Below are 14,096 nucleotides of genomic sequence, written 5' to 3' on the forward strand. Positions count from 1 at the left end.
CCAATCAGCGACTAGAACCAAGGAAGATTCCAGATGGTTCTGGAAACTAGCTCAGGACAGGATTTCTCGAACGCTCGGAAGGGGTATTAAAGCTGCCCAGCTACCCTCACCGCACTAGACGTCTTAATTCAGCCGGTCTGCCTGCACCTGAGCCGACGGTCATACATTTCACACCGGTGTGTTCGAGTCACCGAGGACCAAGGTAATTTAATAAACTATTTTTTATATAATACTATCGTTCAACAGAGGTGACAGCGGCTAAAATATAATATTGTACACTTTAACGTTCATGTTAGCTATTGTTAGCTTAGTCGATAAAACGTTATAGCTGTAGTGTAGTTATTTTTTAATATAAGATGATATTTTATAACATTTCAATAATGATAAAATATACTGACATACCTGAATACAAATGGTGATGACTTACTTGAAGATATTATAAATCGAGTTAGCTTAATGTAGATCGTGCTATAATCAGATTATGACAAGATTATAACCATGTGCTTGACATGTTTGCCAATTTTATATCAAAATGTGTTACTAAGTGATTTCCCTGGAATATCAGTGTTATTTGCACACGTCCAAACTTTCTCCAACATTATCTTGGTAACTATCCCGACCACAGTACCTTTGCATCATTCAGAGCTCATAGCAACATGATGCATCCACGGTGCACTTGTAAGGCAGGAGGAATTATGTTAAGCAGGCACACTCTTTAATGAGCCTATCAGATATTCGAAGAGCAGAGAGATTTCTCTCAGATTTTCAGTCCGTGCCCTCAATCTGCCGCCATAGTGATTCAGTTACAAGATCATGGAACTACAGGGGCATCATTCACAGAAATCTCCTCAAATATTGGTTAAAGAGGAGGAGCTATCGATTCCTATGGAAACTGCTAGAGAGTTCCTCTGCTGGACTCCTGGTACCTTCTAGAAACCTGCATTTCGCCTGGGAAACCGATAGATGGAGTCACTTGTACTGATGCTGATATGCAATTCAAGCCACGTGCTCCCCTCTGATCAACCAATAACTAATAATGACAATTACATGTAATAACACTGTCGTGATTTATCTCCATTTGTGGGCTGACATACAGTCATTCATTACTGATGTCTTGGTTTTGGAACCAAATAATCTAAACTGTCAATCTGGATTTTTGGAATCTGCTGAGCACTTTATACACTCTGTACACATACTTTTTTATTTAATTTGCTGAAAATAAAATATGTATTACGTAATCTGAATAAAGGCAGAAGCAGATAGGATGGATTAAAGGCAGGTGGAGCAGTGAGCAGAGCTGGACCGTCTGTCACACCACCTGGCTGCACAAGTGATACACGCTCACACATAAGCTATCACTCACACATAAGCTTTTATTACTGATGTATGTACTCATTGGTGCTTCAGAGAATAGAGATAATTGTCAACGGTTTGTAGGTAGACCCTGACCAATCCAGGATTTTTGGGGCTGATGCTTATATTTTGGAGTAAAAACAATCTGATATATCTATCTATCTATCTATGACTATTTTTATACAGAAGATAGTACAGGCAAACACATTTTTTGCAGTGATCCCTAGATAGATAATGGAGGCTGAATATTTTACATATTATTTTAAACTCTGTTATATAGTATTGGAAACACCATTGTCCTTACATAAATACTTTGACAAGAATTTTTAATATTTCAAAGTAAAAACATAAACAGAATAGAAAGAACAGTAATTTTCATATCAGTGTATATTAGACAACATATATGCCGATACTGATAAAGACAGACTGATAATTTTCAGATTCAGACATTATTGTCCATTAAATTAACTTAAAATGGAAATTTGTCTTTGGCACTAGAATAAAGGACAATGCACACTGTACACAACAATACAATCAACAATACTGGTTGATCATAACATGACCATAGACCTGGGCAGTAAAACAGTATTGATATGCATTGTCAGTAACCACCATCCAGTGAAAAAATTGTTCAATAAAATGTTCAGTAGTTTTACTTAAATGCAAACTGCTATAAAGGCAAATAACAAATGTGTCCTGGCTCATAAACAGTCTATCATATCCTTTGATAATGAAGTCTGCTGAAGTCTGTATGTGAGTGACATGCAAACAGCCAAGTGTGAGGTTCAGTTCCACCATCGACGTGTGACACAACAGAAATGGCATAGAATGAGTAAATGTACAGACAGTGAGGAAGTTGTTGATAAAATGGACAGGACAATTCCCCAATATGGCAGTTTTTTCATCTGTGTGCCTTGATACATTAAGTGGATAAATTCGAAATAAGGCAGTTAAATTCAAAATTAGATTGTTAGATTCAATAGTTTTTCTGCTGGTCTTTTTTTTTTAATAGGTCATTAAAATGATCAGTTATCCCCATTGTCTGTAGTTAAACATATTATTGTTATAATTTTTTTAGCTATATCGGCCAGTCATTAAACAGCCTGTATAACTGCAAAAATAGATGACAATAAGTATAGAGTTAGACTGTAGTGGTACAAAAATGTCATGCGTTCAGTTCTCTGATCTAATTCAAATAATAGTGTGAGCCTTTGTGCATCAAGCTTTAGGGAGACAAATGTGTCCAGCTGATAGGATGTACCACTTATTTTGTGTGTTTGCATTTGTAATCCACGGGCTATGCATGCTCTAAAAAACAATATTAATTTTTTGCCCTCTGCATAGATGCCTGAATCACATGACCAACCAATGGAGGAGGAGGCTGAGACCTTTGCATTCCAGGCTGAGATAGCTCAGCTGATGTCCCTCATCATCAACACTTTCTATTCCAACAAAGAGATCTTCCTTAGGGAGATCATCTCCAATTCTTCAGATGTAAGTTTGCCATTGTATTAGTCTAAAGCTGCTCTTAATCTCACATTGTGACAGGCATTTACTGAGTAATCTGAAATGTAAGATATTGTCAGAACTTTTCATTAAAGAATTGTTTTTCCTTTAGGCTCTGGACAAAATACGCTATGAGAGTCTCACTGACCCCACCAAGCTTGATACTGGCAAGGACCTCAAAATCGAAGTCATTCCCAACAAAGAGGAACGCACGCTGACCCTGATTGACACAGGTATCGGCATGACCAAGGCTGACCTGATCAACAATCTGGGTACAATCGCCAAGTCTGGCACCAAGGCTTTCATGGAGGCTCTGCAGGCTGGAGCTGACATCTCCATGATCGGTCAGTTTGGTGTTGGTTTCTACTCTGCCTACCTCGTGGCTGAGAAGGTGACAGTCATCACCAAGCACAATGATGACGAGCAGTACGCCTGGGAATCCTCTGCTGGAGGCTCATTCACAGTAAAAGTGGACAGCTGTAAGTAGTGTAAAGTCATTAACAATTCAGTTTTGTTTTTAAAGGCATACTTGTAGGATAATCCTGACATTGATCCATTTTTCTGTAGCTGAGCCTATGGGACGTGGCACCAAGGTGATCTTACACTTGAAAGAAGACCAGACAGAATACCTCGAGGAGCGAAGAATCAAAGAGATAGTGAAAAAACACTCACAGTTCATTGGCTATCCCATCACGCTCTTTGTAAGTGCTCATGTAAATAGTCTGAATTGAATTATAAATCAGGTAACTTGGGTGGACAAAGTAAAAAATCATGGCCAGTGACTGAGTTGTATTTTTATCAAGGTGGAGAAAGAGCGCGACAAGGAGGTGAGTGACGATGAGGCAGAGGAGGAGGAGAAGGAGAAAGACAAAGATGAAGAAGAGGAAAAGGATGAAGACAAGCCGGAAATTGAGGATGTTGGCTCAGACGACGAGCATGACCACGACAAGGGTGACAAAAAGAAGAAGAAGAAGAAGATCAAGGAGAAGTACATCGACCAGGAAGAGCTGAACAAAACCAAGCCCCTGTGGACCCGTAACCCTGATGACATCACTAATGAGGAGTATGGAGAGTTCTATAAGAGTCTGACCAATGACTGGGAAGACCACCTGGCTGTCAAGGTAGGTCTTGTAATGATTTTTGACAAGATGTCCATATTGGACACATTTTAATACAAGTAGTATCTGTATCTGACCTAACAACCCCTTTTCCCCCCACAGCACTTTTCAGTAGAGGGCCAGCTGGAATTCCGTGCCCTTCTCTTTGTGCCCCGTCGCGCTCCCTTCGACCTCTTCGAGAACAAGAAGAAGAAGAACAACATTAAGCTGTATGTGCGCAGGGTCTTCATCATGGACAACTGCGATGAGCTCATCCCTGAGTACCTCAGTAAGTATTGACCCAAATGTGGAACTGACTCTTCCTAAGTCCTGCTTCTGTTGGCTCTGTGCTCCAATAAGAGTATGGTTAGCTTGGTTCTTCAGTCAACTTTCTCATTCTCCTGTTAAAAGCAATATCTCAAGTTAGATAATGCTAACTAGCAAGCCAATGAATGATGTAGTTTAGCTAGGTAGTTCGTTAGTGTTTTGATAACATTAGCTTACCCAAGATGTCGATATATTGCTTTTACAGCAACAACTGCAGCAACATCTTTTAACAATATTCAAAATGAGTTTTTCTTTTCAACATAGATGAGCCTAACTCAGAACATATGTAAGTAAAGGAAAAGAGAACATTGACCGAAGTGCCAAGCCTGCTCGTCTGTTATTGGAGCACAGGGTGAAAAGGGGAGAGATCTAGGAAGGATCAATTATTAGCTTTTAGTATGATTAGAATGATTGAAAAGTTCTGGACACAATATTTATCACAATATTAAAAAACAACGAAAAAAAATTAAGTAATAAACATGATGTGTACAACATCTTCAGAAAATGATGTACAATTAAGCTAAAAGGATTAGGCCATGACCAAAGCATGTTTTGACAATGAATGTTTAAATTATGTATGAACAATTGTAAAACAAAAATTACATTAAATCAAATAAATATTAACCATGTACTAGATAAAGTCAGAGTCCAGTACTGTATTAAGACATTTTTTGTTTGAAATTGTCAGTATATTGTTATATATCTACAATTTGTTCATAAATCAAATAACCATAATATAACATCTTGAAATTTTAAATACATTGCTGACCAGTTTTTTTGTGAAATTTCAGAATGTCCAATTTCATTAATGGTGTGGTGGATAATTTTTTTATATTAAAACTTTGAATTTTAGCTCTCATAAAGCATTACTGTTAGTGAGATTATTATGTTTTGAACTTAAGGGGAAAAAAAGGCTCAGCAGTCTTTATCTTGTCTGTTCAGATTTCATCAAGGGTGTGGTGGACTCTGAGGACCTGCCCCTCAACATCTCCAGAGAGATGCTGCAGCAGAGCAAGATCCTGAAGGTCATCCGCAAGAACCTGGTCAAGAAATGCCTGGAACTTTTCACTGAACTCGCCGAGGACAAGGACAACTACAAAAAGTACTACGAACAGTTCTCCAAGAACATCAAGGTCAGTGTCCTCACCTTGCACCGTGCAAGCTGTGAGATTGCCTAATGATGTCACATTCAAGCTTTTGGCAGCCACTTTGTTTTCACTTCTTATGCTTTGGTTTGATACTGCGTTAAAATGCTGCCTATCCTATAGACCAGGAATGAGCTTACTTTTTTTGTGCAAAGCGCAAAGCTTAACAAGAGCCTTAAGGTAATTATTCTAGTTTTTTACTTTGAGCCTCTGAGCCATCTGTCTGATCCTTGGCCATATTGTCCTGATGTAAAGCTGCTTTCAGTCTTGTTGGAGCTCCTTGTTGGCAGCTTCTGTTTAAATGGACACACTCTGCTTATCAGTATTTTTTATATGTTTTAGTTAAATATTTTTGCATTTTTAACACTGGTATTGTTGAAGGAATAGTTTAGATTATTTAATGTGGGATAGTATGGGCTACTTGTTACCAGCCAGGGTCAGCAACAAAAGGTATTTTAGCCACTTTAAAAAAGTAAAATAATATCAATTCAAGTGTACGCTATATTTAGAATATGTCTGCTGCTTTGCTTTATCATCACACAGAATTATCTGTTGGGAAACTGCCATTAATAAGCCACATATCGCTTTGTCCAAACCAACTGAAAGGTTAGTTCAGATCCACCAAAGTAACACAAACAAACTAACAGATTGAAGCAGGTGTGGACCAGCAACCCCTGTGTTCTGTGAGATAAAGTGGCTTATTTCACAGATTTTGTTTGGTTGGTTTGGATAGAGTGATATTTGGGTTGTATAACGGTGGTTTTCCTGTTAGAAAAGGCCGTCTAATGGCAAGGTAAAGCAGTGAAAATATAGCATACATTTAATTACAAATACAAATACAAAATTCTTTTTTTATTTTTTTTTTATACAGATGGACCAAGCAACAGAAGGTGTCTTAGCCAGTGGCTACAACACCTTTTGTTGCTGACCCTGTCCACAGCAGTTGAATGTTAACTTCCGTGCTGGTATCCCACTCTGCCTCTCCTAACCAGGGGATTACCGACCAGCATCTACTGTAGCTAATACACTGACATTCGATTAATACCTCACACTACTCCACTTCAAATAAGCCAAACTATCCCTCTAATGGAGAAATAGTGTAATTTAAGTCACTTGAATTGTCTACTGATGCAACTGTATTTCCAACTGCATGTTAGTGACCTTTAGTTTTATTTGTCTTTTAGCTCGGTATCCATGAGGATTCTCAAAACAGAAAGAAGCTGTCTGAGCTGTTGCGATACTACACTTCAGCTTCTGGAGATGAGATGGTGTCCCTGAAGGACTATGTTACACGTATGAAAGACAACCAAAAACACATCTACTACATCACTGGTAAGGATGCTCTTCATCTGTTAACTATTAATGTAAATTAGGGCTGAACATTTAATAAGAATATTATCGAAAATTGCAATACGGCAAAGTGCAACATCCAAATTGCAGGAGCTGGTATTTCTTGATAAAGGTAAAAGGTGTCAGAACATATATTTTATGAATGAAGCATTGTGGCACTACAAAGATGCCCTGGTCTGCAAATCATATTTTCCAGATGTTGAAACTCTAGCAGAAGTCACACTTATGTTTTTTGTTTTATTATTTTCAGTGACAGTGAAATGCAAAAAATCCTGATGAAATTTGTACTCATATTGCTTATATATGATGATATGATTTTTTTCCAAGTCACTCAGCCCCAATGTAAATAAAAAAAACCATTTACAAATAAGGTGAATTGAGTTAATGATGTGATATTACATGAATGTGTGATTGGATTGCCATGTGTGTATTTCAGGTGAGACTAAGGACCAAGTGGCTAACTCTGCCTTTGTGGAGCGCCTTCGCAAAGCCGGCCTTGAGGTCATCTACATGATTGAGCCCATCGACGAGTACTGTGTCCAGCAGCTCAAGGAGTTTGAGGGCAAGAACCTCGTTTCAGTGACAAAGGAAGGCCTGGAGCTGCCTGAGGATGAGGATGAGAAGAAGAAGCAGGAGGAGAAGAAGGCTCAGTTCGAGAACCTGTGCAAGATCATGAAGGACATCTTGGAGAAGAAGGTGGAGAAGGTGAGCATGAATTAAAGCAACCAAAAGCCTACTATATAATCTGTAAATAAAGCTGAAAATGGTATTAATTGTTGTTGACGTCCACAGGTCACAGTCTCCAACCGCCTGGTCTCCTCCCCCTGCTGCATCGTCACCAGCACTTACGGCTGGACGGCCAACATGGAGAGAATCATGAAGGCCCAGGCTCTGAGGGACAATTCCACTATGGGCTACATGGCTGCTAAAAAACACCTTGAGATCAACCCTGACCACCCCATCGTGGAGACCCTGAGGCAAAAGGCAGAGGCTGATAAGAATGACAAGTCTGTGAAAGATCTGGTCATCCTGCTCTTTGAGACCGCCCTGCTCTCCTCAGGATTCACCTTGGATGACCCCCAGACACACTCCAATCGCATCTACAGAATGATCAAGCTCGGTCTAGGTGAGCGTTAATGCAAACAATGTAAAGCATTCATGACAATTTTAACTCTGCTTCTTGCAAATAATTCCCAGACCTTTACTTACTCATAATCTGCTTGCTTCCTCTTTAAGGTATTGATGAAGATGATCTGACACCAGACGATGTCACCTCTGCACCCACTGAGGACATGCCCCCTCTTGAAGGTGATGACGATGACACATCCAGGATGGAGGAGGTGGATTAGGCCTGTTTCTGTTGCCTGCCAGCGTTCAGAAGTAGTGTTGTATAAAATTTAAAATTTAAAGTTTAATGTGGTAAATGAGACTGGAGTGCCCCACCCAACCCTTTTTTGACCAAGTTCACTTTATTTCCCCTTGCATCAACCATATGCAGCTCAGATTCATTCCTTTCAGAACTTTATTTTTTGAAGTTGTCACTTTTTGTATCTTAAGTTTTATTATTATTAATTAATGTATTTGTTTTTGTATTGACATTCCAATGTTCTTTGAGTGTTCTTTAACTGTAAATATATCAAAAAATTGATATGGTTACTTGAAACGGGTTCGGCCCATAAATAAAGATTTACCATGTTAACATGTCATGCTTTGGTCATCCTTACTTATTCTTTGATAGATTTACAAGAGATGAGTTACTGTAGCTAATTGCCTCAGGACAATAGATGGTCTGGATAGAATTACATTATTGATTAATAATAGAAGATAAATTATATCTTTGCAAAAATTAAGGGGTAAATTGTTGATCACTAGCTGCTGTGGAGTGGGTCTAAAAACATTTCATAAAGGTACAAGAACTTATAGCTAATGGTATGCTTGGTAAGAAAACTTTGTAACAGCATTGCAAAGCTGTATTCAAGAACATGAATAGTGATGGAAAAATATAATTCTGTTACATTTTTGAGGCTGTAGCTATAGTGACGTGGATCTTTCATTGTAACTTTTGTGACAGATTGTGCAAAAATAAATTGTACGAATTGATTCTTCCAAGGACATCAGAGTCAACCAGTAGTTCATTGTAATAGGACTGACGATAATCTGTGAAGGCGTAGCTCATACTGGAGTGATAATAGTGCTAAGACAGAAAATGAAAATTCATAACAAGACAGTTGATGTGGCAAGAAGATGAGCAACAGGCAAGATTACAGAAAATGATTGTCACTTCACTGCTCTGTAAAGTTACACACAAATACAGGACTTTTTCACTACAGACACTTTGGCTTGTCAATAGGAAAAGCACAGGTGTTACATTAAATCAATGTACGGAACTGAATACAATTCAGGGGGCAAACAGACATTGTAAGTGGCGATAGAATTCCAGTAGATGGCAGTAATGCAACTTGTTTCTACTGTGAGAGGAAACCAAGTTCGTAGACCTGCTTCAGAAGAATGTTAGAGATATTCAGCAACGGAAGATCACACTTAGTTATTAGAAAAGGAGGTGCAGAACTTAACTATTACAAGCACAACGTGCACAGGAAGTAAAGGCTATAAAATGTTAGAAGATTATAAAAATTGCCATTAGTTTCCTCACGCCCAAACTGACCCAGACTGAGATTTACATGTAAGAATCCTTTAACATTTTTTCTGGAAAAATGACTTAAAATGATTTTGTTAATTGTGGAACCAGACAGGAAAATCGGTCACCTGATGTTATTGGCCCATGGTGGCTTATCAAAGGCCTACAGTAGTATCAGTGTATATGTTACTGAATTTGTGGATAGAGAACATAATGCAATATGTATATTTTTTTCGTTTTATAAAAATACCAGTAATAGTTTACTGTTTTAATAATCTGATTTTATGGGTATGGGTATTTACATAATACAATTTAGATAGTTGAGTTAATTAATTAATTATGGGATGTGAAAGTGACAAACAGAGAAGATAGGGCAACTTGTAGGCCAGTCTATGACGCACAGGAAGAGCATGATGATAGTTGCTGTAATCATGTGTTGTAATACCCTCCCTGTCACCGGCAGGGGGCTCCCGCTGCCTCTCAATGCTTTCAGCGTGTCAATCCGAGCCGTTGGAGTCAGCTGACAGACAGCAGCCAATCAGAAGGCGAGGACGGGCTGAACCGCCTTACAGTGTGGTGCCCTGAGAGTTGTCAAGGTTTTGATTGTGGAGTATCCGAGAGGGGAGCAAGGGCGGCTACGGTTGTACAATGCCGAATAAAACGAAAAAGGATAAGGTGGGTTTGAGAATTGCCAAGAGGTTATGGCGCCTGGAAACAAAGTTTGCATGAGGTGCATTCCAGTGTATTTATTGATAAACCGGCCTCATAAGAAGACATTTAAGCTAGCTATTAGCGCAGTGTCCCATCACATTAACGTTAGCCAGCCAGCACCAGCTAGCCGTTATCCTGCCAGCGCCTGGTACGTGGAGCTACCTATACAAATAAAGAAAGCCGTATCCAGACGTGAGATACGTTAGTTCGCTTTAAATGCATATGCTTTCTCGGGCAGTGTTTGTGTGTATTTGTAAGCGTAAATGTAAGGACGTGTCTTTTTCAACGCTGAAAGCTGGGGTCGTATGAAGTAACGTTCGCTAGCTAGCTGCAGACTCACCAGTGAATTCAAACGGGAGTGTGAGACAGGGTGGGCAGGCATGCTATATTTAGCAAGGACTACTGCATGGCGGCATTCATTGATAGATTGCTTGCTGGTGCTATCCAATTGACTTAAGAACTGAAACTTTTTCTTCCAGGACACCCCTAAGTCTGGCAAAGTGGGCAAGAGTGGTGGACAAGAGAATTCAGAACATGAGGTAGGCTAATGTAACTCAGGACACCTTACCAGAAACTGCCTGGAAGATAGCATGACTTTGTCTGACACGAGTTAAAATGCTGATTTTATAGTATTAGTGTTTGAAAGTGGACTGCCTTATTAGACAGTGACAAAATGAATCATCAAGCTCAACTCCTGTGCATTATCAGAGTTCAGTGCTATCCTTTGCAGTAATTCAGGGTAAGGTCTGTGAGTCGTAGCTGGGCAAAATGGACCCAAAAAATTACATTATTTTTGACCAAATATCTCGATATGTCAATATTATGACAATATTGTAGCAATGACTATGCTTTGAGCTGTAATCTATGCTTTCACAAAATGTTAACACATTGAGATGTTTGATCAATAATCATGAATTATGTCCATATCATAATTAAGTGGCTAAAGGCTAGACCTGCACCATATGGTAAAAAAAAGAAATGCATTTATTTCAAAAGATATGATGATTGCTATATGATTAGTGGGGGAAAAAAAATCACAATTTTCATTTTCAGTCTAAAAAAACATTAAATCCTGGTGATGTGACATTTGTTGTGGTCTGTATTAACAAAAAACAACACCTTTTTTTTTTTCTGGGGCACAAGATTTCTAGGCCAGGACATCTCTGCAGCCCTTCAGCACATCATTTTGAGGCTGTTTTGGCACACATTTTACCTTTATTAAAAATTACAGCTTCCTTGATTTGGATATCACTCTTTGCCATTTTGCAATTTCAATAATATTTCAATTAATTGTGCACCCCTAATATTGCACATAGCACAACAGCTAGAACAGTCTGGTAAGTTAAAAAAATGACATCACTCTACTGTAATACAGCCTTTAAAATCAGGAAAAGACAACACATATAGCATATCACGATAAGCAAACTCTTAAGACGATATGTAGTCTCATATCATGATATTGATACACTACTGATATATTGCCTAGCCCTAACTAAACTAATGTATGTATGATGGGAAATCTTAATTGTATCATGTTAATTTTCATATCTGATATTGTTACTGTAGATACAGTGTTACTGTATCATGTGAATCAGAGTTTATAAATAGTGTAGCGGGTGGCTGCAATATCTGAACTCTGAAAGCCACCACGATAGCCCTCACTATAGATATATAGAGCTTATATCATGTCATTTACATTATAACGGTCAGCATAATGGTAATGTTGATGAATCATGATGGTAATTCTTAAGACCGTAGGGCCTTTGTGACTGTGTTTAACCCTGATGTGGTATAGTTTGTTGCTTACCCAGACAGACCCTTGATTGGACCCTCACTCCTGTTATAAAGTGTCTCCCTGCTGGTGGTACATCTGTGCTGAGGTTTCTTACATATTTTAACCTGTTAAAGGGGCTATTTGGGGAGTTATTCCTTCTCTGAATCAAGAGTCTACAGATAGAGGGAGTCATATGCTGTATATATAGTTTGTAAAACCCCTTGTGGCAAATTTGTGATATGGGTTATATAAATATAATTGACTTGACTGTACTAGGAAAGCACTTGCATGGAAAACAGAAAACATCTTGTGGAGTGGAAGGAGAAAAGCTTGCTAGATTCAGGTCTTATGGTTCTTTAATAGTATCTAAGTTGCAGTAGAGTTCTTGTAGTGGCTGAGTTTTGTTGTATAGAAAGCAAAATGGGTTTTTGACCCTTGGTTCGCAGTTTGTTTGACTTTTGTGATATAAAAGTAATAAACCTTGAATGTGAATCAGGTTCAGACTGTGGTGAGATGTATGAGTATATCCTACATATGATGTCTTGTAGCAGCTGTAACTCCTTTAAATCAGAATCTCATATAGAAATAATGTGCTGTGGATGTTTAGTTGGCTGGCTTCTGTTGATGAATAGAGCGTTGTACCTGGATCATGGTTGCTCTTCTTGTGACTCATGATGCTGTTTGTTGATAACCTGGTGCGAAATTGCTTGTAGATGACATCAGTTAGGGCATCAGCCTTCACCAAGGTTTCTCTACTATTTGGACTGATATGTTTATGTGGTGCTATTTTGGAATATGCAGTTGAAATGCTGATATTGGATAAAATCAGTAAAATATAACTGTGAACGCAGTATTGTAAAAAAAAAATGCATGCCTTCTATTATGGGTGTACAAATAATATTGGGACAGTATTATTATTTATTATTCCAATAGTGAAATTAAAGCCAATATGTATTGGCAAAAGTAAGTAAGAATTATTGAGCCTAATTTGAATTCTTAGGCAAAATGCCCTATAAAAAGTTTTTTTTTTGTATTTAGCTCAAATATAATTCAACATAGTCAGAACTGTTCTTTGTTCTTCTTATTCAGGTGATGTCAGTTAGTTTTGTTCAGAGATATTTTGGTGGTATGCATAAACTGCTGATTATATGAACAATTTAAAATACAAAAATGTTAAATTATTTTATTGATTTCATCCGTAATGGCTGAAAAAAATCTATATTGTGCATCTTTACCCTCCAAGCCACTTTACTATGCAGCATTAACCCAGGTGACAGACAAAATGACTTCAATGTTTGACTTTTTCCCTACATCTTCAGGATTGGGTCATTCACATCTGGAAAGGCCAAACGGGTCCCTTCAGCCTACATTACAAACTGTTGAACATTGTGTTGGCTCTGTTATAACATAGGCCTCTGGTGTGAATCATTACATCACAGTATTGCATTGCATGGTCATATGCTGTATTTGAAAAATAGTATGAAGGCATTCAGTGGGACTGGATGCATAGTATATTTTCAGACACTTCTCTCATGATATTGTTTTATTCCAAGATAAAAACGCATCTGTTAACAAATTCACTGAACAACTGATCAGACATCTTCCATGACCTCTGCAATCACCGTATCTAAACATCATTGAATTATTATGGAATGATTTCAGCTTCCATCATTCTTCAAGGAACTGCAGGCTTTTCTTTTTCACAGGAAGTCAAAATCTTGATGTACTCATTTCAGGTCTGAAATCTGTTCATGCAGTTTGAAAAGCAACCCCCCCCCCCTTACTGGACATTTAATATTCATTTTGTAAAGCCTGTTCACCACCTGTGTATATTTGAGTGACTGCTGCAATACATCGTCCAGTTCATTGTCATATACACATTCGTCAGTTATAAGGCTTAAAGAAATTTCCTGCTCCCTATTTTGAAACTCACTTAAGAAAAAGTGTATATTCAATTATTTTATGTGTTGCCCAAGACATACATTTTGTATAAGGGAGTTAGATACATGTTCCCTCCACAGTGCACCTTCTGAATTCACTTTTTTATCAAACTGTGGTTTCAGCCACCTAACCATTTGTGTTGGATAATACCAAGCAATATCGGCTATCAGTATTGCTGTGGTGTGTCAGCAGCCATGTAGCAGGTCTACTACTGCAGCACCAGCCTTGTAACAGATTGAAATTGCTGGGCTGCA

The 14,096-nt window shown here is 38.3% G+C and overlaps 2 protein-coding genes across 3 annotated transcripts in view; both read left to right on the forward strand.

The window, feature by feature from the left end:
- The first annotated feature begins 42 nt into the window (after nt 1-42).
- LOC146314183 (heat shock protein HSP 90-alpha) lies at nt 43-8,484 on the forward strand. Its single transcript, XM_084737804.1, has 11 exons — nt 43-202; nt 2,698-2,847; nt 2,972-3,338; nt 3,427-3,560; nt 3,663-3,980; nt 4,080-4,245; nt 5,226-5,416; nt 6,613-6,760; nt 7,215-7,483; nt 7,571-7,904; nt 8,015-8,484. The coding sequence occupies exons 2-11, from the start codon at nt 2,698-2,700 to the stop codon at nt 8,125-8,127; spliced, it is 2,190 nt and encodes a 729-aa protein (XP_084593930.1). The 5' UTR covers nt 43-202; the 3' UTR covers nt 8,128-8,484.
- A 1,494-nt stretch (nt 8,485-9,978) lies between these two features.
- The window catches only part of ppp2r5cb (protein phosphatase 2, regulatory subunit B', gamma b), a 35,554-nt gene continuing 31,436 nt past the window's right edge, over nt 9,979-14,096 (forward strand). For both annotated transcript variants that reach the window (XM_084736932.1, XM_084736933.1), the window contains exons 1-2: nt 9,979-10,091; nt 10,607-10,666. In XM_084736932.1, coding sequence (XP_084593058.1) covers nt 10,065-10,091; nt 10,607-10,666 — 87 coding nt within the window. In that variant the 5' untranslated portion in view covers nt 9,979-10,064. The remainder of the gene's footprint in view (nt 10,092-10,606; nt 10,667-14,096) is intronic.

The sequence above is a fragment of the Lutjanus erythropterus genome, chromosome 15 (genome assembly GCF_056507025.1).
Source record: "Lutjanus erythropterus isolate fLutEry1 chromosome 15, fLutEry1.hap2, whole genome shotgun sequence".
NCBI classification, from domain to species: Eukaryota; Metazoa; Chordata; class Actinopteri; order Lutjaniformes; family Lutjanidae; genus Lutjanus; species Lutjanus erythropterus.

Coding starts and splice junctions, on each gene's coding strand:
- LOC146314183 (XM_084737804.1), top strand. CDS start 2,698: ATGCCTGAATCACATGACCAACCAATGGAGGAGGAGGCTGAGACCTTT. Junction 5,417..6,612: donor AGTTCTCCAAGAACATCAAG/GTCAGTGTCCTC, acceptor TTTGTCTTTTAG/CTCGGTATCCATGAGGATTC. Junction 7,905..8,014: donor AATGATCAAGCTCGGTCTAG/GTGAGCGTTAAT, acceptor TTCCTCTTTAAG/GTATTGATGAAGATGATCTG.